Below are 27230 nucleotides of genomic sequence, written 5' to 3'. Positions count from 1 at the left end.
GATTGTTGCTTACATTGCTACTAGGCCTGTATTTATACTCTGTCCTAAAGAGTTACAACCAGATACGACTAAGATTCTAATTCCAAATCAAACCAAACTCGTACATAAAATAAACTCTAGCAATCATGAAAAATAACAATTTATCTATCTTAGGTGATCGGCACACCACCACTGCTCCTCAGACGATTCCCACGTCTTCCTTCACCATCATCGGCATATCATCCTCCATCGGCATCGGCAATCATCAACATCAGCCATCGGCACGGATCAACCATGACTTAACCATACCTCCCTCCTGCCGCTTCATCATCGGTATCATAAGCCATCGGCAACTCCCTTGTTGACCAGTCATTACTTTTGCATCTACCGATCCAAGCTTCATTAACCTTCCTGATACGTGTCCAAAAATGGTGTCAACACCTCTCTGTCTAATTCTCTCTGGAAAATATAAATTAGGGTTTCAAATTAGATACAAGGGGGGGGTCAGGGTCTTATTTATAGACCCCTAGGAATCACCACAGCCCTTGGATCAAATCGACTTAAATGTGCGCTTAAGATTAATCCTCAAAGTCGGTGGAGGCAGGATCCGCGAGGTTCACCCTGATTGGTGGAGAGCCCTGAGCGGCCGCCCCTGGCTTATGGCAGGTGGGTCCTACCTTTTAGATGATGTCTTCCCGAGTCTTCTGGAGTATTCCCGAGTTGATGTTTCATGTATTCTCTATATGTAAACCTGACATGTGGACCTTCTTTTATTATTATTCCGGTAACCCCTGCAGAAATAGATAATCGCCAAAACTTGTGGAATTCTGTTAGTGATAACCCTATATCTACTGAGTGCTTGCAAATAGGTCCTTTTTTATGTTAAGTTGACGGTTAAAATTAGGAGTTATCTATCGTCAATAGCCGCTCACCCACGCCCGCGTCTGTTGCTCTTCGTGGACCTAGCGGTCCAGAGGCACGACGCTTCCTCCCTATACGTGTGGATACCTCGGAGGTGATGCATCTGGAGCACAAGGACGAACTGCACGAGAGGGACGGACAGACAGATGACCCCACAACTGCACGACACTGCTGCGACGTGCACGACTACATCAAGTCGCTTCCGGTGCACCTGTGCGTCTAGTGGTAAACCGATGATCTATAACTACCAGTGGATCCAGTTTTATAAGGACAAAAAATTTGTTTTCCGACTAGCGTAACATCTTTATAATTCTATAGCGGATGAACAGGAGTACGGGACATGGCCACATGGGAGTAGACACGAGATACTTAGGGTTTTGAACTTGGGGGTGGGCCGTAGAGTTGCAGGGAATACCGGACCAAATTCGGTTACTATAGAATTTAGAATACGGTTCATTTTGAATAAAATGTAGAAATGTAGAAATCGGTCAAACAAAGTCGCAACCATTTTCGTTCCGAGTTAAAATTTAATAGTCCAAATTTTAAACCAAATTCAAATTTGTCTGAAAATATAAAATGATTTCATCAAATATGAAAAATAATACGGTTTGGCTCATGATATTTTCGTTCCGTTTTAACCTTAATTAAAGCTAAGCATCCTACTCTCGCTTGCCGCCCCCACGCGTTACCACCACTCCGATCCGGCTACTCCGCCACAGGGCCGGGGTGGGACATCGGTATTCAGTCTCTTCTAGCGGCCGTGTGCGAAGGTGGACTCGGAAGGACGACGGCTCGGTTCGTATCTTCCTTTCGGTTCCTGAGGCGCGTGTGTCGGCCATGTCGGAGGCCGGCCGCCGCGGAGCGCGGGAGAAGCTCCGGGAGGCGGCCTGCAACGCCGTCGCCGGCGGCTCGGCTGGTATTTCTGCTCCCCTCTCGCGTTGGCTTCGGGATTCGTGCTTGCTTGTGTGGTTGTGACGGTGGTCCTGTGTTCTGCTTCCTTCGTATTTGTGGCAGGGGTGATCTCCGCGACGGTGTTGTGCCCACTGGACGTGATCAAGACGCGGCTGCAGGTCTATGGCCTCCCTTCCAACTTCTCTGGCGCACCTCCGCCTGGTAAGTTGCTTCTGCTCACGATTGCCTGCCTGCCTGTCTGCTACCTCTATGCTTGGTTTGCTATGAACTCCAGATCGTGTTTGGGTTCATTTTATGTTTATTTGTAAATAGAAGAATACGTCCCCCCACCCCTCACCCCCACAACAAAGTGCACACGAGTTTCATTACAGTGAATTCAAGGCGCGCCTGCCAAAGTTGTTCAGGTCTGCACTTCTTGGAACGCAATATGATCGGGATCTAAGTTTTCTGCTCTCAAGCACGGGTGCATCTATCGAACTGGAGTTCAGGGCTATTGCCATTCCTTACTTCCTTAGGGGTTCACTTGCCTTCCCTTCCAATTCTCTGACTGCGTTCTCTAGAAGTCCCCATCTTGTTGCGTGTAGAGTGGGTGCCATCATATCATTTTTGCAGTAACCTGGTCACCACCCTCACATCCTTCCAGCATTCTCCACGAAAACAAATTGCATTTTGTAATTTCTATAAGCTCCAAAGAATTCCAAACATGCACACATTCTTTGTGAGAGCACTTTTGCCTCATACTAAAATTGAGCTACTGATTCAAAATCAGAATCAACATTACATTACAAGATATAAACTACAATGCTCAAGATATTGGAAGCAACACAACAATAAAAAAATAAGTGGTGAATGGATTCATTTTTACTGCGAAACAAGCAAGACATGTCATCTACATGACTTCTTTTGGCCAAGTTATCTCTAGTAAGAAGCTTGTCTTTACTTAATTGCCACAGAAAGAGCTGAACTCTTTGGAAAATGCAAACTTTCCAAATGGCAGGTGTATAGATTGGACAGAGTAAAGACCCTTGGATTCCTATTCCCAGATCACAGCATACAGCCATCAGAGAGGGAGATAAACTCTTCAATAGCAAACCACAGATTCATCATTTAATGGGAAAACATTCTCTGAAACTAAGTTTCTTCCATCCCAGAACCTAATCTTCCATCTCTTGGGAAGTAGGTTTCTTCATAAAGTAAGTTTCAGGTTCTCCCTCATCCAGGCTTCAAAAATAGTTACATTTTTCTCATTGACTAGTCTGTAGATTGGACAAAATTGAATGGCCAAACTTGAGTTACCAAACCAATGGTCCTCCCAGAATCTAATCTTTCTTCCATCCCTCACTTGCCATTTATTCCTCACTTTCAATTTAAAACCAAGTTTGGTAGATGTAGCTGCCCAAAGCACTCAGGGCAACGGAAAAGGTTAGGAGTGTTGTTTTCATATTTCTCATCCACAGTCTTTTTTTCCACAAAACATTACCACTCAAATGGTATCTAGAAACCCAAGAGGCTAGCAGGCACATTAAGGCAGCCAAGATCTGGAATGCCCAAACCCCCACCCTTCGGGCCATTAATGTCCTGTTAGCTAAGTGATATCCATTCTCCTGATTGTTCTAGAAGAAATGCCCCATACGCGAGTGATTGCTTCCACAGCCCATTTGGTAAACTTAATGATAGACATGAGGTAGATGGTATTGCTGGCTAGGCAGGATCTAAGAAGGGTTAATTCTCCCATAAGAGGAGTCTTCCCCTCCAAACTTAGATTATACATCTTGCCTTCTAAACTTAGAGAAATGCAAAGGAACACCCAAAATACTTAAAAAGTTAAAAAGTAACTTTTCTCTTTTAGAGCAAACGAGACTAAAGAAATCATTTACCTCACTATCAGAGATGCCAATAGTCATCAGATCCCATTTGTCATAATTAGTCGTTATGCCAGAAAGGTTTTCGAAGCATGCTAAAAGCCACTTCAAATGCCTAGTCTTTGTTCACTTATTCTCAAAAAACATGTTGGTACCAACTGCATATTGCAGGAATATAATACCACCAATGTTTTCAAGTCATCTGGTTGAACCTGGTCGACCCGGGACCGACTAGGATGATTAATCGCAATTAATCGGACGCTTGATCAGTCACCTGGGACCAACTAGGACAATTATTCAGATGACTTGAAAACATTGTGCAGAATTATGGCAAACACCTCATACCCCTTGGGTTGGGTGGCTTTGATTATATAGTCAATAATGACTTGAGTTACAAGTAAGCAATATACAATTAACCCCCTAGATATACATATATCTAACACTCCCCCGCAGTCGAAGTAGGAGGTTCAACACGAGCTAGGAGTCGAGGATGGTGTGGCCGACGTCATGGAGGGAATCAGCAGTTTGCTTCATGCGTTGACAGAACTGGTCGATGGAGAGGTCGCCCTGTGTCATTGAATGGAACTGGTCCGCAAAGAAGACAGCACGCGGCGCCTTGTTGGCCTGAAACAGATCCGCGATCGCGACCCATAGGTCACGAGCTGTCTGCTTGGGAGCCATGGCGAGGTCGAGGATGTCGTCAGCGACGGATCCGTAGATCCATCCACGAACAACGCAGTCTGCAGCAACCCATGATGCATCGGTGGGAGCAGGCGCCAGAGAGCCGTCGACATGGCCGCCGAGGTAGAACTTGCTGCATAGGGAGGTGAAGAAGGCAGCCCACTTGTTGTAGTTGGGGTGAGCCAACTCCAACGTGATGGGAACATGGTGCTTCACGTTGACGGCGGCGTAGGGGGGCACGATGATGGGGGCGCCTTCACCAGATCCGAGAGAGGTGGAGAGGTCGGCACCCTAGGTGCCGGAGGTTGCAGCAGAGGTTGCAGAAGAGGTAGACATGGTGGTAGGTGGAGCGGCGGCCTGAGAGAGATGGCGGCTGGGGGAAAAAGCGACGGCCTGAGGAAGGCGGCGACTGGTGGAGCAGCGACGCCCTAGGGCACGGTGGCTGTGGAGGCGGCTGGGGGGTTAGGGCAGCGGAAGGGTAGGGATCGGGAGGGTATAAACCCTAGTAGCTTGATACCATGCAGAATTGTGGCAAACACCTCATACCCCTTGGGTTGGGTGGCTTTGATTATATAGTCAATAATGACTTGAGTTACAAGTAAGCAATATACAATTAACCCCCTAGATATACATATATCTAACACATTGAATACCACCTGGTCAAACATTACGGAGTAAGCCATTGGCTAAACCTTAGTTGGTAGCTTTTTTAAGGATCTTAGTAAAAACATAAGCTACTAGATTAAAAAGGAGAGCGGCTAAAGCTTCCCCCTGCCTAAGGCCTTTTCCTTGTGTAAAATAAGAACTATTCTCATTGTTAATAATATTGACACAAATGGGAGCCATCTCTCACAATTTTACCATTCCAGGAAACCCACTATCTTCAAAACCTCTAGCAGTGAGCATGTACTCAAGGAAATGCCAACTAATTTGGTGATAAGCTTTTTCATTGTCTAATTTTAGGATCACACAAACTTCCTAAGAAGAAACTACAAGATTGAAGGGGATAATTACAATTTTGTGCTATGCAACCTACATATAGAAGAGACCACATATCATCTCTTTTTTGAATGCCCCTTCAGCACTAGATGTTGGAATATTGTTGAGATTTCTTGGGATCACGATCATGTCATCAACTTCGATTAAACCAGATGTAATCTGTGCAAAAACCTTCCACATACACCACTTAGGTGGTATTCCTCTTATCCTGACCAAGGCTTCTAGTAGCTGTCCATATGGGTTCAATTTTTCCTACCCATTTGAGGTCCTCCATCCTTTCTCAGATTCCTTTTTGAACATAGCATCCTTTCTCAGATTGAAAGATGTATAGTTGTTGATGACTTGATGTCTTCAACTCTCTTGTGAGGAGGGAACTTGACAAGGAATTTCCCTACATCCAGCTATTATCTGCCAGGGCCAGCGCCCCCCTGAAGAACTTCTCACAATATCACAGTTACTCATATTCAGCCAATTTGGTCAATGATGTGGATGTATGCCTAGACACCCAGGTCCAAGTCCTTGTTGAAGTGAATTTGGGTGCCTATTTTCTTCTTAATAATAAAATGCCACCTAGTTCCTCCTAGCTTGGTCTACATTTCCCCTATCTTTTCCCTAAAGGTTGAGGCTTCTTCCACATGGGGAAGACAGTCATGTAATAACCAGGAAATGGGAAGATACATGTTTTGGGCTTACTACGGATGCCCATGAAATTACATGGCTCCCAGCAGTTATAGTAGCAAGTAAGATGTCTATAGCGCTCATCAATCACAAAGGGGAAGGGGGGTGTATCACCTTGAGGTTTGGCAGTTGCAGTTGGAGCAATACCGCCTGTGTGTGTGTGTTTTCTTGACGGGTTCGGGGTGGGGTGGTGGGGATTGAGGAGGTGCAAACTTGTGCTGCTGCTGATTATGCCCCTGTTGCTGGCCTCCCTGCATCCCCCACCCCGATTCTTCATTGGGTTTCTGCCACCTTGGGATCTTTGATGCTGGAGTTCATGCCTGGGTTCATGTAACACCTCCGCCTGTTACTATCCTATAGTAGTTGTGAAGTTGGCCCATGTGGCTCAAGTGGCTTATGTGTGGTTGGAGTTGGTGGGTTTAGTACCACCATGGAAGTTTAAGAGGGTGAGGGCCACCTTATAAGCCTTGTCATTCCAAACGCAACACCTCCGGGTTAACCTTTTACATGAAGAGAGGACGAAAGTGTAAGGGAGGTGCTACGCGTATGCAGGCCCGTTCCACGTGCAGAGCTGGGTGACATAAGCGGTTTTTGGATGCAGGGTGTTACAGATGGTATTCGCAGCATCGACTCTTGCTGCATGTGCTCATAGAGGGGTATACCCAAGGGGTGGTCCTACACATCTGCCACATACATGTGAGCTGCTGAGGGCGTCAGTCCTTGGGGGGGGGGGGTGAATGTAACAACCTAGCCTGTTAGTTTCCTATAGTAGTTATGAAGTTGGCTCATGTGGCCCAAGTGGCTTATGTATGGTTGTAGTTAGTGGGTTTAGTACCACCTTGGAAGTTTAGGAGGGTGCGGACCAGCTTATAAGCCTTGTCCATGTGGCCCAAGTGGCTTATGTATGGTTGTAGTTAGTGGGTTTAGTAGTTTTTAGACGCGGGGTGTTACAGTTCATTAGGGATCTGCAAGTGGATGGTTTCATGATTTCCAGGAGCTTTATGTTTTGACTATAGATTCTTCCTAAATGTGGAAGGAGTCTTTATTGGATGTTTTTGTTTAAACCTGTGGGGTGATGTCACTTGTTCAGAGCATGCTTCCAAAATCCTTGAGACAAAATGGAAAGAAAGAATGTGTCTAACTGAGGTATAGCCTATTATAGGTTCAGTGGTGCTAGATTAGGCACATAAAGTATGCAGACTGATAAACAGCCAACAGTTGTTTTAATTTAATGTTGTTTTCCGACTTTGGTCATGGGCTAAATCAAAACTCGGTCAGGGGGAGAGTACCCCCCGTCCCCTCCGGCCTCCAGATTTCAATGGTTGAACCAGTGTAACTCAAGGAGATTACATACATCTTGAAGGTCCATGTACCTTATCGTATCCATTTTTCGTGGAGCCTAGTGGTTGCTGCTTGCCTCTTGCACTTGGTTATATAGCATAGATGCAACTTCAAGGCTGAACCATGCACCATCTCATATTGATATCCTTTTTGATATCACAATGGTACTTCAATAAGCATGGTACTTGTTGGAATTGTAACACACACAAGAGGGGTTTTGGTACTGCCAGAGGGCAGGTTTGGCTCTAGGCCTTGTATTCATTATATAGCATGAAGCAAACTTAGGATACAAGAAGCTCTCTAGAGCATATTCTGGAATATTACTTAAGCCAACTTGGCTGCCAAGAAACTAGATGACAGTAAAAGTAAAAATAACTAGATAAAGGATAATTTAGCACTAGGCTTAACAACATTTCTCCCCCTAAGCCTTGCTGCTACTTGAGCTTGTGAATGGCGATGGTAGATATGTTGGGGTAACATTTGCAACCAAAGACTCGCAGATGATCATATGTGGCTGGCTTACCAAACAAGGCAAGATGAGGCGTGGAAAACTCTAGAGTTTTGGTGGGCAATATGTTGAGGAGAACAGCCGTCGTGGAGAGGGCCTCCACCCTGTACCGGGGAGGCATGGACGCCTGAAAGAGCAGGGAGCGAACAACATTATTAAAGCGAATAATGCGTTCAGCTTTACCATTCTGGGATGATGTGTAAGGGCAGGACATGCAGAGGTGAATGCCCTGGGAGAGAAGAAAATGGCGGGTGCTGAACTTGTCAAACTCTTTCCCGTTGTCGCACTGTACGGCTTTAACGCGAGCGCCAAACTGAGTGGAGGCATGGGCGATGAATTGAGCTAGCGTGCTGAAAGTGTCAGATTTAAGTCGTAAAGGAAAAGTCCACGGATAATGGGTGCAATCATCAAGAATGACTAGGTAGTATTTATAACCAGAGATGCTAACAACTGGAGAGGTCCATAAATCACAATGAATAAGATCAAACTTGCTAGACGCACGAGATGTGGACACATGAAAGGGCAAACGAACATGACGCCCTAGCTGACAAGCATGACATAAATCTGAACAATCCTGAATAGGAAAAGAAACACTAGACGTAGACGCAAGCTTTGACAAGGTCTCATGACCAGGATGCCCAAGACGCCGATGCCACAGTGGAGAGGAGCCTTGAGCGGCAAAGGAGAGTGCTGGTGGAAGGCGAAGTGGGTACAAGGGCCCGGAGCTATTACACCTGACGATCTCTCTCCGAGATGGAAGAACCTTCACAGAACAACCAGCGGGGTCAAACTCAACAGAGTAATTATTGTCGAGAGTAAATTGGCGAACAGAGGTTAGATTCTTAATAATTTGTGGCGACACAAGAACATTATTAAGACGTAAATTTGAGGCTAACTCTGTGGAACCAGTGGCAGTGACAGGAATAATGGAGCCATTATCGACAACAATAGATGAAGGAGTAGGGTACCGCGGGAGAAGAACATGTGAAAGAGAGGAGGGTTGAGATGTCATATGTGAAGTAGCACCTGAGTCGAAGTACCACTCGTTGGTCGTAGGAGGTGTCAGCGAGGTCGTGCTGAAGGAGGCAGCGAGATCCGTCGAGTCTCAGGAGGGCAGGCCGGTCATGGGGTTGTAATACCCTGGAGCGACCCACGGCGCAGCGTGCTGCTGGGGAGCAACAAGCGCCTGCTGCTGCTGCTGAGCGAGCAGGGCGTGCTGCTGTGCCTGTTGCTGCGCCTGCTGCTGCGCCGGGAGGTGAGGAGGCACCGGGATGGGTGCCTGGGGCGGACGAGGACCTCCCGGCCACATTTGGATGGAGCCGGACCAGGGGTTGAAGAAGCTGGGCCAAGGGCGCCCTCCTCCAGGCTGCTGGACAGCAGCGTGCTGCTGCTGTTCGCCGTCGGCAGGCGGCCGGGAGCCCTATCCTGAAGCGCTGCTGTTGCCTTGTCCCTTGTTGCCGCCACCGCGCTTGCTGCGGTGGTTGTTGGGGGCCTTAGAACCCCCGTCTGAACCTGCAGAAGGTGGAGGCGCCGCGGCGGGAGTAGTGGAGGCGGCGAGGGCAGCTGCTGGAGTTTCCTTGCGATCCGTCATGGTGAGTTCCTCAAGAATGATGTCTTCACGAGCTTCCTGGAACGTGGGGAAGGGCTTGGCGCGGCGAAGGAGAGTGCCGACGTGGGCGAAGCGCTTGTTCAGGCCGCAGATGAGGTTGAGGACGAGGGTGCGGTCGGTGATGACCTCGCCGAGGGCCGTGAGATCATCAGCCATCTTCTTCAGTTTGCGGCTGTAGTCGGTGATGGAGAGGTCCCCTTGCACGAAGTTGCGAAACTTCGTCTCCAGCTGAATGGAGCGAGCCTCCCGATTGCCGAGGAACTGCGACTCGACCGCGAGCCAGGCGTGCCGGGCTGTGGAGCCCTGGGCACGGATGATCTCACCCAGATCGTCCGTGAGTGTGGCGATGATCTAGGACTTGACGACGCAGTCCATCCGGGCCCAATCTGGAGAAATCGGGATTGGAGGTTCTTCGCGGACGTGATCCTGGAGGGTAAATTTGCCGAGGATGAGGAGGAACTGATCACACCAACGATTGAAGTTACTAGAATCGACATCGAGGACGGTGGTGACGTGGTTCTGGATGTTGCTGTCGGCGACAGCCTGGGAGTGAAGTTGAAGCAGAGCCACGGGTTCATGATGAAGCATGGCGGCGCGGAGATCAGGTGGTGCGCCGTCGGTCGGTGCAGCGGCACCACCGGGTGGAGTCCCTGACGATGAAGGAGCCACAGCGGCAGCAACAGCCGCCCGCTCCAGGGCTGCGCCCGCGAGGGCATCCGAGGCGCGTTTGGCGGCGGCGTCACGCTCCTGGTGCGCGGGCCAGGGCAGCGTCGCGAGTCGCGGCGCGGTCGCGCTCCAGTTGCTAGGCAGCGGCGGCTGCAGCGTTGGCCTGTTCCTTGGTGGTCCGTTGGGCGATCTCGTCGTCTTGGACGGAACCGGAGGAGCCGGTGTTGTCCTGCCCGTCGTTGGGAGTGGAGGGCGACATGGCAGGTGGGCGCAGCACAGCAGGGCGGGCGCGCGGCGAGGGGAAGAGGCGCTGCACGGCGAGAGGCCGGCGCGCGTGATGCAGCGGAAGCTGACGTAACCTAGGCGTGATACCATGAGAGCAATTAGCCTCAGGATTAGATAATTGATCAAGGGGTATAGGGGTACATTATATAGGCAAGGATCCCTAAGGTTTATAGAAACACCCAATAGAAACACTCAATCAACGGTGATCCTTGCCTTATCAATCTATCTTAATCCCTAGGGTGCTTAACCGCACCGGCCCATACAGCCCATTAGGGCGCCTATTGCTAACACTTAGAATACAAATTGTAAATGCTACCAACAAGTCTTTGGTATTTTTATTTACATATCATCTGTCTTTTCAATTTTCCCTTGTTTTCTGATTCCGGTCTCTATCTTTATTAGGTAGGGTGCTTATTTCTGGTTTTCAGCAGATATTAAAAAATGAAGGCTTGCCTGGGCTGTATCGTGGCCTTTCTCCAACAATTGTAGCACTGTTTCCGACTTGGGCTGTAAGGAACTGTTAATCTTACATCTTCTACCAGCACTATTGCAGAACTGTTTAACATACTTCATGAGTCTTGTTCTCCAAGTGTGGTTTAGTTGAACAATTAATGAGCTATATACTCATTTTATCCTAATTTAGTGTGTTGACACTAGAGTTCTTACATATTTTGGATTAAGGCTAAAATCAAATGCACGTAGTTTTGGGGAGCATGTATAGACATCTTATTGCATTTGTTGCTTGCTAGCAAGGGACCCTCTTGTTACTTCATATTTAGTGTACCTTAACAAAAACAAATCAAGTGATATATGATGTGGAGATAAGATCTGCTTCTTCGTCGAATACGCAGGAGAACGGTGTATGTTATGACCGTCATCCCCTATCAACGCCGTAGGCCCAATAGTGGCTGGGGGGGCGCCGGCAGCGTAGGGGGCTAAAAGCCCTATTATCCTATGTAGATATTATTATTAGAGATTATTTCCTATTATTGTTAGAGAGAGATATAAATACTTGTAAAGACTTTTCGGATCAATTAAGCAGAAACATATTATTGTTTCCGGCTTCAACAGGGAGCTGGGAGAAGCCCTAGCCCGCACCCCTCCTCCTGCGCTTGTCTTCTTCCTCGTGCGACTACGGCGCCGCCGCGCCGTCTCCCTCACACCCTCAAACCTAGACCTCCGACCTCTCACTCATACAACCTTCGCTCATCATCTGGTAGGACTAGGGTTCCTATCAATCCGGTATCGGCAATTTCAGCCCCCCTTCCATCATCCACGTTGCTGCCCGCAACCTCCACTGCCCTACCTGCCACATCTGCGCTACCTTCATCAGCTGACTCGGAGCTCTCCTTCGCGTTCTCCGGCCAGCCGCTTACGTTGCACTCTCTCGCGAGGGTGGTTGCTGAGATGTCTCACAACATGGCGGCGATGCAGATTAATATGGCAGTGATGCAGGCTACCTTGGCTGGGCTGTTCCAGCCACCACAGTCAGCGTCCACGGTGCCCCAGCCCTGTCCACTACGCCACCGCCGCAGCTGTCGGCGGTAGGGACCCAGCCCCAATCCAGCACCCCCGGTGTGCCTCTCCACCTCCTATGTTGGCCTCTCCACCTCCTATGCTGGCCGATGTCGCCGTCCCCGACCCCTTCGTGGGCCTTGGCTGCCTCTGTGGCCGCCCCAATCTACACAATGGCAACATCGTCTACGCCGTCCGCACCACTGTCCTCGTCAGTCGGCGCGCTTATCCGCCACCCCTAGCTCGGGATCTTCTACGGTGACGTCGACGGGAACCTCTACTACGGGAGTGCCCCTTACACTGGGGCGTCTTCGTCCCATGCTCCTCCATGGTTCTATAAGCTCGACTTCTCGATCTATGACGGCACCGTGGATCCCCTCAATTGGCTGAACCAATGTGACCAGTCCTTCCTCGGCCAACGCACCTTGGCCTCGGATCGTACCTGGCTTGCCTCGTACCATCTCCGTGGCTTGGCCTAGACGTGGTACTATGCGCTGGATCAAGATGAGGGCATGCTAGCTTGGGAACGCTTCCGCGAGTTGTGCTAGCTTCGCTTCGGCTCGCTAACGCAGGGCACACGGCTGGCTGAGCTCGCCTGCCTGCCCTTCTAGTCCACGGTCCAGGAGTACTTGGACCGCTATTATGCGGTGGTTTGCCATGCGCGCGATCTCAACCCGCGCCAAAAGCCAGAACTATACGTGGGCGGCCTTCCCGAGCATACCAAGGCCGACGTGGAGATGCGCCATCCGCAAGACTTGCAGTCCGCCATGTACCTGGCGCGGGCATTTGATCGTTGTACAATGGCTTTCCTTCCCGGGTCGCAGCAGCAGCGTGCGGCGTCCGCTCCCCAGCACGCCCGGGGGCACCAACCCCACTGCGTCTACATCAGCAGCGGGGCAGCCGCGTTTCCGCCATCTGTCGCCGGCAGAGCAGCAGGAATGGCGCCGCATGGGCCTTTGCTTCAACTGCGACGAGCCCTACTTCTGCGGTCTGGTCTGTCAGCCTGCGGTTGCGGCTCTAGGTGCGGATCCGCCTGAGCAGCCTGCGGCGTCTGCCGAGGCCATAGCTTCCTGTGCACTCACATTGGAGGGCAAGGTGCGGCCCATGGTCTCCCTCCACGCCATCGCCGGAGTTCAGACCGATAACGTCTCCTCTCGGTGACAGTCCATGGGCACCGCGTCGTTGCCTCGCTCCTTGACACCGGCTCCACGACGAACTTTATCAATGCCGACCTCATGCGCCGCTTGCAGCTCGCCATAGCCCCGTTGCCTAATATGCGAATCTTGGTGGCTAACGGTGACGGTGTCACATGCGAGGGCATCGCACGGAACGTCGCCTTGGCTATCGGCACCGAGGAGTTCGAAATCAACTGCTTCAGCGTACCCCTGGGCGAGTTCGATCTGATCCTAGGGGTAGACTTTCTCCGCACACTCGGGCCCATCCTTTGGGACTTGACCTCTGCATGGCCTTTACGTGAGGCTCTCCGCGCATCTTGAGGAAAGGCCTTGGCTCCCCCCGCGACAACATTCGGCATCCGGCTGTCCGCGCGGTCACGACGTCCCCACGCCAGGCGCTCCTAGACCGCCTGCTTCAGCAGTTTGAGCGGGTCTTCGACGCGCTGCAGGGGCTACCGCCGGCCCGGCCGTATGACCACCGTATTCACCTCCTTCTGGGTACCGCGTTGGTCGCCGTATGCCCCTACCGCTTCCCTCAGCTGCAGAAGAACATGCTGGAACGACAATGCGTGGAGATGCTCGCGCAGGGGATCATTGTTGGTCCCTGGGATCCCTGCACAGGTAAGCTATTAGCTTACCAGCACACCCACACACTCATTATGGTTGTAGGTAGAAGAAGAGGTTGAGCTCAAGCACACACACACATAGCACAAGCACCCGCGCTGGCCAGAGCTCTGCTCTTTGGTGATGCCGTTTGCTCTTTGGTGAGCTCAAGCACACACACACATAGCACGAGTTTTTGGTGATGCCGTTTGGCCTCTCCAATGCCCCGACCACCTTCCAGGCGCTGATGAACGACGTCCTTCGGCCGTACCTCTATCGGTTTGTCTTGGTGTCTTTTGACGACATTGATCTACAACTCTTGTTGGGCGGAACACCTGCAGCACATCGACATCGACCTCAATGCCCTTTGCACCCACCGCTTGCACCTCAAGCATTCCAAGTGTTTGTTTGGGGCCATCTCCGTGGCCTATCTCGGCCATGTCATCTTCGCCGATGGTGTCGCCATGGACCCCGATAAGATCACGGCAGTAGCCACCTGGCTCACCCTGTGTTCTGCTCGGGCTCTGAGGGGCTTCTTGGGGCTCGTCGGCTACTATCGGAAGTTCATCCAGGACTTTGGCATCATCGTGGTGCCGCTTACGCGTCTCCTACGGCGAGATGCGTTTGCTCGGGACGAGGAGGCCGAGACGGCATGGGACTCGTGCTCTAAATGCCAGACTTCGTCGAGGGCTTCACGATGGACAGCGACGCCTCCGGCACGGGGTTCGGTCATAGTTTTGCTAGGCGCTAGGCGGAATCTAGGCGATGACCCCTAGCCTAGGGACTAGTCGAGCCTAGGCGAGCCTAGGCGACGCTAGGCGTTTTTCTAGGCGTTTTGCCAATTTATATATAAATATATAATATATACATTTATAGCACAAATCATGAATAATTTAGATAAAAAACAGGGAAGGGAGGCGAAGGTCAACAAATTACAAACATACACATGCAATCAAAGCAATCAGTCAACACATTACAAGTGGAGCAAAGCTATTGATCCACTGCTTCAAGCAATCAATCAACACATTACAAACATACACGTTACAAACATATGTAGTCAACAATTTCACTGTTAGACAGATAAAAGTGGAGCAAAGCTTCAGATTTCAGAACAATCTCAAATTCAGGAGAAAAGGGGACAGAGGATAGAAGCAGGGAAAGGAAAAAGAGGAGAGGAGCAGGGGAGAACATACATAACTTCGTCCTTGGCCCTTGGAGCAGAGGAGCACGAGAGAAGCAGAGAGGTGGAGGTCGGAGCAGGGAGGAGGACACACTTCGCAGGGCACTGCAGGCGGGGCGGCATCGCAGGGAGGTGGAGGTCGAGGTGGGGAGGAGGATGCGCTCGGCGAGGCACTACAGGCGGGGAGGACGGTCGCCGGTGGGAACTCCTTCCCTGCGGGCGGTGTTGCAGGGAGGCAGAGGTCGAGGCGCAGACGAGCTTTGCCGGCCGGAGGTGCTTCCCTGCGGGCGGCGTTGCAGGGAGGTGGAGGTCGAGGTGGCGAGGAGGACGAGCTCGGAGGCGCATTGCAGGCAGGGACGAGCGTCGCCGGCGGAAGCTGCTTCCCTACGGGTGTCGTCGCAGGGAGGCGGAGGTCAAGGCGAGCACGAGCGGGCGCACGGCTGAGTTTCCCCCTTCCCGGCCTTATCCTCATCCCGCGCGCGCATTCTTTCCCGCGCTGGGTTCTTTCCCGCGCGCGCTCGCCTGAAACTTCTGATTTTCGCGCCGCCATGCCCGAATTGCTCGATTCCTCGCCGCCTCGGGCTCCTGGGCGCCGCTGAATCGTGCAGAGTCGACGCCTGGCTTCGCCTAGGCGCTCCGCCCGCCTAGGGGGCCGATTACCCCCCTAGTCGAGGCGCCAGGCCTTAGCCTAGCGACTAGTCGCGACTAGGCGAGACGTAATCGACGATTTTCAAAACTATGGGTTCGGTGCCGTCCTACACCAGAGTGTCGGGCCCCTCGCCTTCTTTAGCTACCTGCCATCTCAAGCCCGCCGCCTATGAGCCATAGTTGATTGGGTTGGTCCAAGCGGTGTGACATTAGCGGCCGTATTTGTGGGCGGCCTCATTTTCTTGTTCGTACTAACCATTATAGCCTCAAGTACCTATTGGACCAACGCCTGTCGACGGTGCCTCAACACTAGTGGGTCAGCAAACTCTTCGGCGACGATTTCGCCGAGGAGGGGGCAGCGGCGGCGGCGGCACTCTTTGGGCCGTCCTTCGCCTACCTTGACGACGTCCGCAGTGCCACGGCTACCGCGCTTGACGCCCTACTCCTCTTGGAGCATTGCTACCCCGTGGCGTGAGGATGCTGGCCTCTTGCTGCACAGGACATGCATCTTCGCCCTCGACTTCGGCGACCTCCGCCATCAGGCTCCGCAGCTGGCGCATGGCGTCGGTCATGAGGGCGCCCAAAAGAGGCTCCACCGCCTCCGTTTGGTTTTCTACATTCTGGGCGATCGCACTCTCATCCAGGACTGGGTGCGGACTTGCGCGATGTGTCACCGCAACAAGACGGAGGCCCTCCAGTTGGTGGGGCTGCTGCAGCCCCTAGAGGTTCCGTCCCAGGTGTGGGCGGACATCTCCTTGGACTTCATTGAAGGGCTGCCCAAGGTGGGCGGCAAATCGCTCATCCTCACCGTCGTCGACCGATTCTCCAAGTATGCGCATTTTCTTGCGCTCGGCCACCCCTACACGGCTACCTCCGTCGCCCGTGCCTTCTTTGATGGTGTCGTTTGTCTTCACGGGTTTCTATCGTCCATCGTCAGCGCTCGGAACCCCGTGTTCACAGGTCGTGTGGCAGGACCTCTTCAAGATGGCGGCTGTGATGCTCCGCTTGGGCACCGCCTTCCATCCATAGATGGATGGCCAATCGGAGGTGGTCAACAAGGTGATCGACCACGAGCTTGGGTGGAATAGCTGTCGTGGGTGGAATATTTCTACAACATCTCCTTCCACATCGCCCTCAGTGCCACATCCTTTGAGGTGGTGTATGGCCGCCCTCCCCTGCCGATTCTAGCATACCGGTCGTGGATGGCCCGCACGGAAGCTGCAGATGCTCTCCTCCACAATCACGACAAGATCCTCGCCGAAGTTCGCCAACGCCTCATCCAGGCTCAGCAACTGTCGAAGTACTAGGATGCTAGGCATCGCGATATGGAGATCGCGATATGGAGATCGCCAACGCCTCATCCACGCTATGCAGGCCCTTTTCGTGTGCTGGAGTGCATAGGCTGCGTCGCCTACCATTTGCAGCTCTGAAGAAGCACTGCGGCGATCCTCCAACTGCTCCAGCCACCCTACCCCCGACGTTGGACGGCCGTGTGCTGCCCCGGACCGTGCGGTGCAAGCTCAGCAGCGCCGTGGCGTCTGGAAGGTGCTGATCCAATGGCGCGGTCTGCCTCGTGAAAATGCCACTTGGGAGACCCTCGATGAGTTTCGCGACACCTATCCTGACTTCCAGCTCGAGGACGAGCTGTTTTCACAGGCAGGGAGAGATGTTATGACCAGCATCCCCTATCAATGCCATAGGCCCAATAGTGGCTAGGGGGGCGGGATGCCGGCAGCTTAGGGGCTAAAAGCCCATATTATCCTATTTAGATATTAGTATTAGAGATTATTTCATATTATTATTAGAGAGAGAGATATATAAATACTTGTAAAGACTTTTCGGATCAGTTAAGCAGAAACATATTATTGTTTCTGGCTTCCTCATGGAACCGGGAGAAGCCCTTGCCGCACCCCCTCCTGCGCCTGTCTTCTTCCTCGCGCGACTACGGTGCCGCCGCGTCGTCTCCCTCACGCCCTCACCTCCCACTCATACAACCTTCGCTCATCATCTGGTGGGACTAGGGTCCTATCAGTGTCATTGGATTAGATTTCCAGATTACATTGGTGCCCACGGCCATGCTTGATATAGGTACTAGGCACAACCACTATCTAAGATTCTATCCTGTACTGGCCTCCCGGGATGTCAGACCCTTGGCACCAGCTGTGCACCAGATGTCACACGGAGGTGAATCTCCACATCTACAGCCTGCAGCAGGCATTGTACTGAGGCGGAACTGTAGTTGAAGACGGCATCATTCCTCCACTTCCAGATAATCCATGTGGCAAGACTGATCAGCGAGTTGAAGGTGGCATCGCTGGCCATGCTTCTTGCCTCACCATTCTGCAAAGAATGATACTTGATAGTTTTGTTGGGCATGCTTATGTAGTGTTTTGTGTGCGTTTGTAGGATGAGCTTGGAGAGCCCATTTAGCTATGATTTTTTTTTTCAGGGAACACAGGACTCTTTTGTGATGTTTTATGATTGTCCATGGGAGTTTTTTTTTTTCTCGAAAACGCAGGAGAGCTGCGCTTCATTATATTAAGAAGAGAATAAAGGGCAAGAGCCCATACAACACTCACACACACAAACACACACGCACACCACCAGTCTCAAGGGTTACTATCGCGCCGGAGACTCCATTACATAACACGACCACAGCTGAGCCATACACTCTAACTACCAGGGAGGAGGGCAGCCAAGAAGGATAGCCCCCGAGGCCCTGCCATAGACCACAAGCGGCATTCATTTTCCGCTAAGATCAGGGCTTGAGCTAAGTTAGGGGCTGCTCCATCAAAAACACAACTACTGCGATGATTCCAAATTTTCCAGGCTCCAAGAATAATAAGTGAACTCACTCCTTGCCTCATCAGTCCATCCTCGGTGCTGCTGCTGTCATTTTCCCACCAAGCATGGAAGGAAAGCTCTGTAGGTTGAGGGGATATGGTTTGTCCATGGGAGTTTGGAGTTAACCTATGGAATAGGCACTTCTTTGAGAGAAGAAATGTTTTGACTCCCAGCTTCATGGATGAGTATGCCTATGCCTTATGGAGTGAGCAAAAGTTTGGAGTGTTTCTTCTAATACTCTACATATAAGGCATGGTTTCTGTTGGCATTGTTTTCCAAATTAGACTATGGCTCATAATTTCTCCAATATTATAATGTTTGTAGCAGTGAAATTATGACCCAACATAGTACTTTCCATTTTGAACTTGGGGATACCACTTTTGTATACTGCAATTTACATCTTTGTAAGGCTAATTGTTAGATGAAAATAAGATTTCGAATGTTAAAATGCATGCACGCCTTATGAATAGAAATGGAGGGAGTAGTCATAATTTTAGTTTTCAGAAGATAACAGAGATTGCCTTGAGTAGGAGAGAACATATCGTCGTATTTCATAAGCAGGAGAGAACATTTCATTGTATTCCATAAGCAGCTGGAAGGAATGTGATGGTCTTTTCTTTTCTTTGTAGAATTCTCTCTGTTGCCTAGTTTGGATTATTTAGTTCTCGATTCCATTTTCCTATGATTACGTGCATAAAGCTGATGCCTGTTTAGGTATTCCTTGTTTTTTCTAAAATAATTGATCGTATAGTAGTTGAATTTGTCTATACGCTTCTATTATTGAATTTCTTTTGTTAATTCTCAAATTTATATGTGGTACATACTATGTACCTAAACAGGTAATCCTACTTTTGCTTGCGTCTCCAGGTAACCTTTTCAGTTTACAATCACGTGAAGGGAGTTCTTCATTCGAAAGGTTAAATACAACCGTGCTTTATGAGACTGTTAGATTTGTCAATTTTCATTTATGTTTGAAATGCTGACAAGCAGTGGGAAGAGACATTGGACCCTTACTGTGGTGAACACACTTGAATAATTTTATCTTTTTATCCATATTTGAATTTTATTTTCAGTTATTCAAGCATTTCAACAAACACTCTGGACAATACATTATATATATGTATATGTATATGTATGTATGCATGTGCCTGCGTGCGCGTCCCTACTCGTCTCCGCGACATCTGCGGCTTGTACCACCATCTGCACCACCCTCGTCCACCACCATTCGCGGCTCGACCCTGTCCGCGAGCCAGTCGCCCGCTTGTTGCTGCACACCGCCTGTCCTTGCGGACTCGTTCGCTGTGCGCAGCTCGTCAATTCTTCACAGCCCAATCCGCACAATTGATCCCATGGATTCTTGTTCAGTCTTGTGAAGCAGAGTCCCATTGTCCTGCTGTCATGTGTCATCTATGGTTGACTCTGCTACATGCTCTGTTCTTCTCAGTCTTCTCTGTTCTTCTTAGTCTTCTCTGTTTTACTGGTACCTTATGTTCGTGCTGCAGTGGTGGTGATGTTCTTCTGTTGCGGTATGCTGCTATGGTACTATATTGAGGCCTATTTCCTAAGTTCCATTGCATATGTTGCATTTGAGTCCATCCAACTCCAATTCCACACCTAAAGTTCATCGAAGCTGTGTGTGTCCACATATTTTGTTAGATCAGCCAGCTTTTTTTCCTTTGATTAGCTAGTCATCATCATTCATGTGACTATGCCCTCTGTCTCTTCGCAGCCATTTTGCTACACTTCATGATCAATGGCCTTCTATTTGTTGTCATCACCATTCTATCCTACTGTTTGCCGACTTGCAGCAGTGATTTCTTATTCTTCCTTTGACTTGATTTGACACATCTCTCTATTATCGTCGAGTTCAAAATCCCCAAAGCATGGTTCCTAGTTGAAGTACTGTTTTGTGAAGACTTGAGGTATTTGCTGAAGTATGGGTTGTGAAGGCTGTATGCTCTTGTGGCCGAGGTCCTTCTCTACATCGACATTGTTCAAGAGTTGCACACTTCGACGACATCTTCTGTTTTGGATTTTGGATGTAATTTGTCTCTTTTATTTTTCAAGTCTAGTGCATTGTGTCAACTCTCCAAATGCAACGACATTGCATTCACGTTGATTTGAGAGGGGGTGTTCAAGTATAATAGTCAAGAGTGTTAGAATTAATTGCTATTTACTGTAATCACCTAGTTACTTGTGTAATCTCCTAGCTATTTACAGCCTTGCATTGGCTTCCCTCAAACGCACCATTGCTCGTTTACGCTCAAGGATTAATTGGCTTAAGGACGGCGATGCCAATACAAAACTTTTTCAGCTGCATGCCCGCCATCGAAAGAGAAAAAATTTCATTGGGAAGCTAGTTTCAGAGGATCAGATCTTCACCAATCATGCTGACAAAGCATCTATAATTGATGGTTTTTATGACAGCTTGCTGGGCACAAGTGCTGATAGGGAAAATACTATTAACCTCTCTGAACTAGGACTTGATTCTCATGATTTGGCAGCTCTAGACCACCCTATCACAGCTGAGGAAGTTTGGAGAACTATTCAGCAGCTACCGCCAGATAAAGCACCCGGACCCGATGGTTTTACAGGCCGTTTTTATAAGTCATGTTGGCCAATTATTAAGAATGACATAATGGCTGCTTTTTCAGCTCTTTGGAGCAGGAAATATGCTAATTTCGGGATCCTGAATACAGCCTATATCACCTTACTCCCTAAGGTTGAGGCAGCAGAGCAGCCAAAGGACTTTCGGCCTATAAGCTTAGTCCATAGTTTTGCTAAGCTAGTCACAAAAGTGTTGGCTAATCGTCTTGCAGGTCGACTGCAACATTTGGTGTCACCCAACCAGAGTGCATTCATAAAAGGACGTTTTATTCAAGATAATTTTATGTTGGTTCAGCAAACTGCAAGATTCCTCCATCAGCAAAAGCAGCCACGAATTCTCCTCAAATTGGATATTTCTAAAGCTTTTGACTCAGTTTCTTGGCCGTTTCTCCTCGAGGTGCTACAACAGCTGGGCTTTGGTCCGATTTGGAGAGATGTGATCAGTGGCTTGCTTGCTTCTTCCTCCACATAGGTTCTCCTTAACGGGATTCCTGGGAGCTCTATTTTTCACCAGCGTGGTCTGCGACAAGGGGATCCCTTATCTCCTATGTTATTCATCCTGGTTATGGACGTGCTAGGACTCATGATCTCTAAGGCAGCCAGTGAGGGGCTTTTAAAACCCTTGTCAAGGCGGGTTTTGCAGCATAGAGTCTCTCTATATGCCGACGATGTGGTGTTATTTCTTAGACCAGAAGCGGATGACATCAATTTGGTTCTAGGAATTCTTGACCTTTTTGGTGATGCTTCAGGACTTAAAACCAACCTACAGAAAAGCAATGTATTGCCCATCAGATGCGGACAAGCAGAGCTACTTACCATTCAAAACATGCTGCCTTGTGCTGTTTCAGAATTCCCATGCAAATATTTGGGATTACCCCTCTCTCTTAAAAAGCTTACCAAGGGACAGATTCAGCCTGTTATTGATAAGATTGCTGATCAGCTATCAGGTTGGAAAGCTGATCTCATGACAAAGGCAGGAAGGAAAGTGCAAGTGCAGTTTGTGCTCACTGCTATGTTGGTATATCTTCTAATGGCCATTGATTTCCCTCCCTGGGCCATTAAAGCCGTGGATAAAATCAGACGTGGTTTCCTTTGGAGGGGAAGAAAAGAAGCAAAAGGGGGGCACTGCCTCGTGGCTTGGGGCAAGACTTGCCAGCCCCATGAACTCGGAGGTTTGGGAATTTCAGACCTGAAAAGACTTAGTTGGGCGCTACGGATGCGCTGGATTTGGCTCAAGAAAACTGAACCTAACAGACCATGGGCGAGCTTACCGGTCCAGGTGCCCGGAGAGGTTCAAACATTCTTTAAAATAGCCGTCTTCTCGGTAGTTGGCAGCGGGACGAACACCCTATTCTGGATTGACAGGTGGCTGAATGGACGGTCTATTGCGGACCTTGCCCCTCGTCTTCTAGAGTTTGTTCCTAAGAGAATAGCAAATAGACGCACGGTTGAGGAAGCTATGGCTGACCGTTCTTGGGTTATGGATATTCGAGGAAACCCATCAGTGGAAGCAATTTTGGATTTTCTCTGTCTTTGGGATCTCATTTATGATTTCCAGCTTCAACCGGAAATTGAGGACTCTCATATTTGGCGTTTTTCTTCTAGTGGGCAGTATTCGGCCAAGTCTGCTTATGCTAGTTTTTTCATTGGGTCTACTCAATTTGGCCCTTTTGAGAGGATATGGAAATCTTGGGCCCCTCCCAAATGCCGATTCTTTTTGTGGCTGGTTGCACATGATAGATGCTGGACGGCAGATCGCCTGGCAAAGCGGGGTCTCCCACACCCGGAGCAGTGCCCTTTATGTGATCAGGAGGATGAAACCATCAATCACCTGCTTGTATCTTGTGTTTTCAGCCGGCAGTTCTGGTTTTGTCTCTTTCAGCGGTTTGGTTTACATCAGCTTTGCCCACAACCCACAGATTCTTCCTTTGATTTATGGTGGGAAAGATCAAGCAATTCTACTGCTGGGTTAACAAAGAAAGGTCTCAACTCTCTTGTGATCCTAGGAGCCTGGATCTTATGGAATCATCGTAATAGCTGCGTTTTTGATGGGGCTGCTCCAAGCTTAGCTGGGGTTTTGCGTCTTGCTTTGGAGGAGTGTCGGCTGTGGGTCTTGGCTGGGGCTCGGGGGTTGTCTTTCTTAGCATCACTACCCCCTCCTGTCCCTCCTTAAGGAGTTTTGTTTAATTTTGGTCGCCTCTAATTTTCCTTCAGGCGCGTGTGTAAATCTGTTTTGGGTTTGGTGTGGTGTGTTGTACGGGGTTCTTTCCCCCCATTTTTCTTCTTCTTAATATAATGAAGCGCAGTTCTCCTGCGTTTTCGAGAAAAAATTTACTCCCCTAGCTTGCTGTGCCAAGTTAATGCCCTGCTGGCCCCTTGGGACTCTGGCTGGACCCTTGGGACTTGGCTGGCCCCTTGGGCCACCCTCCTCTACTCTATTTATATGTAAACATCTCTGTAATCTCGTCACTAAGTAATCCAAGCCTGTTTGGCTGTCTTCTATCATGGTATGAGACTAAAACTACGATCTATCTGCTTCCGCTCCCACCCCACCCAACCCAGGCTGTCGCGCATGCGCCCTCTGCTGCTGCTGCGCATGCCTATGGCCGCCTCTGGCTCCACCATGGCTACCGCGGCCAAGCTCCGCGACGAAGCCCTCTCTGCTGCCAAGCGCCTGGAGGACGAGGCCGCCTCTCTGCGCACCTCCAACACAGAGCGCAGCCAGCAGCTCGAGGAAGAAGCTACCCTTCTCAAGTCTGCTGCCGCTGCCCAGGAGCGTGTCCGCGCTTCTGCTGCTGCTCTCGACAATGAGCGCGCGCAGGCAGATGCCCTGGAGCAGCAGGCCGCAGCCCTCCTGGATCGCCTGCGTACTGAGCTTCTGGACGACAACGCTGATCCAGAGGATGACGACGTCCGCTCTGCTTCCTCTCAAGCTGCAGCCATCGCCCACCTCCACAGTCAAGCTGTTGCTGTCCAGAACATCAAGAACTTAATTCTCATAGTTCTTGATCTTCAGTCCTCCAACTACTCCAAGTGGCGCGGCTACGTCCTTCTCATCCTCGGCCGCTTCGCCCTGAAGGATCACGTCCTCATCAACGACTCCCACCCCTACGATCCAGCGTGGTCACGCATGGACTGCGTCGTCCTCTCTTGGCTCTTCAACACCATTTCCGCTGACCTCATGGACGTCGTCCATGAGCGCGACGGCCTCACCGCTCGAGCAGCATGGCTTGGGATTGAACAGCAGTTCCTCAACAATCGCAAGTCCCGCGCCATGCTCCTCGACGCCGAGTTTCGCACCCTCTGCCAAGGTGCTTTCTCCATCGATGATTACTGCCGCAAGATGAAGAGCATGGCAGACGCCCTTGCCGACCTCGGCGAACCCATCTAGGACCGAACTCTGGTGCTGAACGTTCTGCGAGGTCTCAATGAACGTTTTCAGTTCATGTCCCAGCTCGTCACCCGCTAGAGGCCGTTCCTGTCCTTCGCTGATGTTCGTGCTAACCTCCGGCTGGCCGAGCTCAACATGGGGACGCCCTCTGCCCCTCCTTCGGCTCTCGTCGCCGCGCCATCCACCAGGCCACCTACTTCGCCCTCACTTACGCCTCCACGCCATCATCAGGCTGCTGCTGGACAGCCATCCAGTGGCAACCACTGCCACCGTTGCCGTGGTGGGCGCGGCTCTGGCGGCTCCCAAGGCAGTGCACAGGGCGGTACTACACCAGCCACACCGCAGTGGCCATCGCTGCTCAACCCCTGGACCGGTTCCATCCACATGTGGCCAGGGTCCACCGCCGGCGGCGCCCGTGGCCCTCCACCACGCGCAGTCCAGCCAGCACCAGCGCTGCAGCAGGGCTCTGATGGCAGGCGTGCCACCTGCGTACTTTGCTCCTCCACCGGCTCCAGGGTCCTACCCGCAGCCACCTCAGGCACCTCCTGCTTGGGCGCCATGGACGCCCGAGGGCCTCGCTAGCGCCTTCAGCACCGCCACTCTCAACCCGCCAACGAGTTCCTCAGATTGGGTGATCGACTCGGGTGCCTCCTCTCACATCACCGCCAACCCTGGTATGGTCACCGTTTCGCCATGCTCTTCCTTTCCTTCCTCCATTGTCGTAGGCAACGGTGCCACCCTTCTTGTCATTGGCACTAGTTATGCTGTCCTTCCTGGACCCTTTCGCCTCGATAATGTCTTTGTTGCACCTGACATCATCAAAAATCTCCTTTCTGTTAGAAAATTTGGTTATGCTGTCCTTCCTGGACCCTTTCGCCTTGATAATATCTTTGTTGCACCTGACATCATAAAAAATCTCCTTTCTGTTAGAAAATTTACTACTGACAACTTCATTTCTATCGAGTTTGACCCTCTTGGTGTCTCAGTGAAGGATCGCCGTACCCAGAACACCCTCCTCAGATGTAACAACACAGGGCCTCTCTACACTCTACAACTACCTTCATCCACCACCGGCTCCTGCGCCCTTGTCGCTACTCCTTCCTGACTACCTGGCACACGCGTCTTGGTCACCCCGGCAAGGATCCACTTCAGCACCTCGCTCAGTCATCCTCGATTGCAGCAAATCTAAAGATGACTCCATCTGCCACGCCTATCAGCTTGGGCGCCATATATGTCTTCCTTTTACTACTTCTCTGTCTAGAGTAGCCAAGAATTTCGATTTAATTCTTTGTGACCTGTGGACATCTCCTGTTGTTAGTGTCTCTGGTTTCAAATATTATCTAGTCATTCTTGATGATTGCTCCCATTTTCTCTGGACTTTTCCCCTTCGCGCTAAGTCCGATACGTTCCCAACAATTTCTAATTTCTTCGCTCATGTGTCCACCCAATTCGGCTGCACCATTAAATCAGTCCAATGTGACAACGGTCGTGAATTTGACAACTCCGCCTCTCGCACTTTCTTTCTTGCTCACGGCACTACCCTTCGCATGTCATGCCTGCCTCCCAGCAAAATTGGAAAGCTGAGCGCATGATCCGCACCGTCAACAATGTCAGACGGACTCTTCTTTTTCAGGCCTCCATGCCTCCCTCTTACTGGGCTGATGCTCTAGCCACTGCCACCTACCTCATCAACGGCCTTCCTACCAAAACTCTACACATGAGCACCCCCTTCTTCGCCCTCCATGGCTCCCATCCTTCCTATCACAATCTTCGCGGTTTCGGGTGCACCTGCTACCCCAACCTCTCCGCCACCACTCCTCACAAGCTTGCCCCCCACTCCACACTTTGTGCCTTTCTTGGTTATTCAGCCTCGACCTCACCACCAACCGTGTCATCGTTTCATGCCACGTTGTCTTTGACGAGACGACATTTCCCTTCTCCCACAGTCGGCCATCCCCACCCCCGCAGGAACTTGATTTTCTAACTGACGAGGACACTCTCCTAGTGTCTCCCCTTCCTGCAGGTACAGCCGGAGCTGCTGGCCCCTTGCCACCACCTCCCTCGACGTGTGCTCCCTCCCAGCTGGTGCCTCTGGTACCCTCTCTGGCCCGCGTGGGCACACTAGCATCCAGGGCCCCTCCTCGCGGGTTTCCAACATCGGCACCCCATCCTCCTGCATCGCCTACTGCACGTTCGGTGCTGCCGGCGCCCTCCACTTCAGCGTCGCCAGATGTGCAGGGGGACGTCTCCTGTACAGGCGCCCCCTGTACCAGTCGTCCCGACACCACCCGTCGTCCACGTCTACAGCAGGTGTGCTCCTCCAGTGATTGCACCCCAGAAACCACCCATTATTAATGTCTACAACAGGCGCGCACCAGCTCCAGCCTCGCCACCCGAGTGCCCGGTGGGGGCTCCTCTTCGGTGAGCATGGTCCCCTCCACCTCGCTATGTCAAGAGCGATCCTCCAGTACCTGCTGGTGCTGTTTCCATTCTGCCGGTCGCCATCTCCCATGGCATGGCGACCCGTGGAAAAACAGGGTACCGGCAGCCTCGCCTCGCCTTGCATACCGAGGCCTTGTCTCCACTACCGCCGTCCTGTCGTGATGCCCTTGCTGATCCACATTGGCGCCAGGCCATGGAAGATGAATATGCAGCTCTTCAGGACAACCACACTTGGGACCTCGTCCCCCGTCCTACCAAGGCCAACGTTGTTACTAGAAAATGGATTTTCAAGCACAGGTTCCATGCCGATGGCTCATTGGAGAGATACAAGGCTCGTTGGGTCCTTCGGGGATTCACTCAACGCCCCGGTGTTGACTATGATGT

The 27230-nt window shown here is 50.8% G+C and overlaps 1 protein-coding gene across 6 annotated transcripts in view; it reads left to right on the top strand.

The window, feature by feature from the left end:
• LOC8074936 (nicotinamide adenine dinucleotide transporter 2, mitochondrial) overlaps positions 1574-27230 on the top strand; it is a 46802-nt gene continuing 21145 nt past the window's right edge. The window contains exons 1-4 of one of the 6 annotated variants that reach the window (XR_002451446.1): positions 1574-1816; positions 1915-2013; positions 10844-10950; positions 19274-19322. Coding sequence is in view for 5 of the 6 variants with exons in the window: in XM_021457415.1 (XP_021313090.1) it covers positions 1738-1816; positions 1915-2013; positions 10844-10950; positions 19274-19322 (334 nt within the window). In the remaining variant the exon portion in view is untranslated. The remainder of the gene's footprint in view (positions 1817-1914; positions 2014-10843; positions 10951-19273; positions 19323-27230) is intronic. The other 5 variants (XM_021457418.1, XM_021457415.1, XM_002457835.2 and 2 more) reach the window with 5 other exon arrangements.

This window comes from Sorghum bicolor, chromosome 3 (assembly GCF_000003195.3).
Source record: "Sorghum bicolor cultivar BTx623 chromosome 3, Sorghum_bicolor_NCBIv3, whole genome shotgun sequence".
Classification (NCBI taxonomy): Eukaryota; Viridiplantae; Streptophyta; class Magnoliopsida; order Poales; family Poaceae; genus Sorghum; species Sorghum bicolor.
Note: the sequence above shows the minus strand (reverse complement) of the source record. Positions and strands in the feature narration are given on the sequence as shown.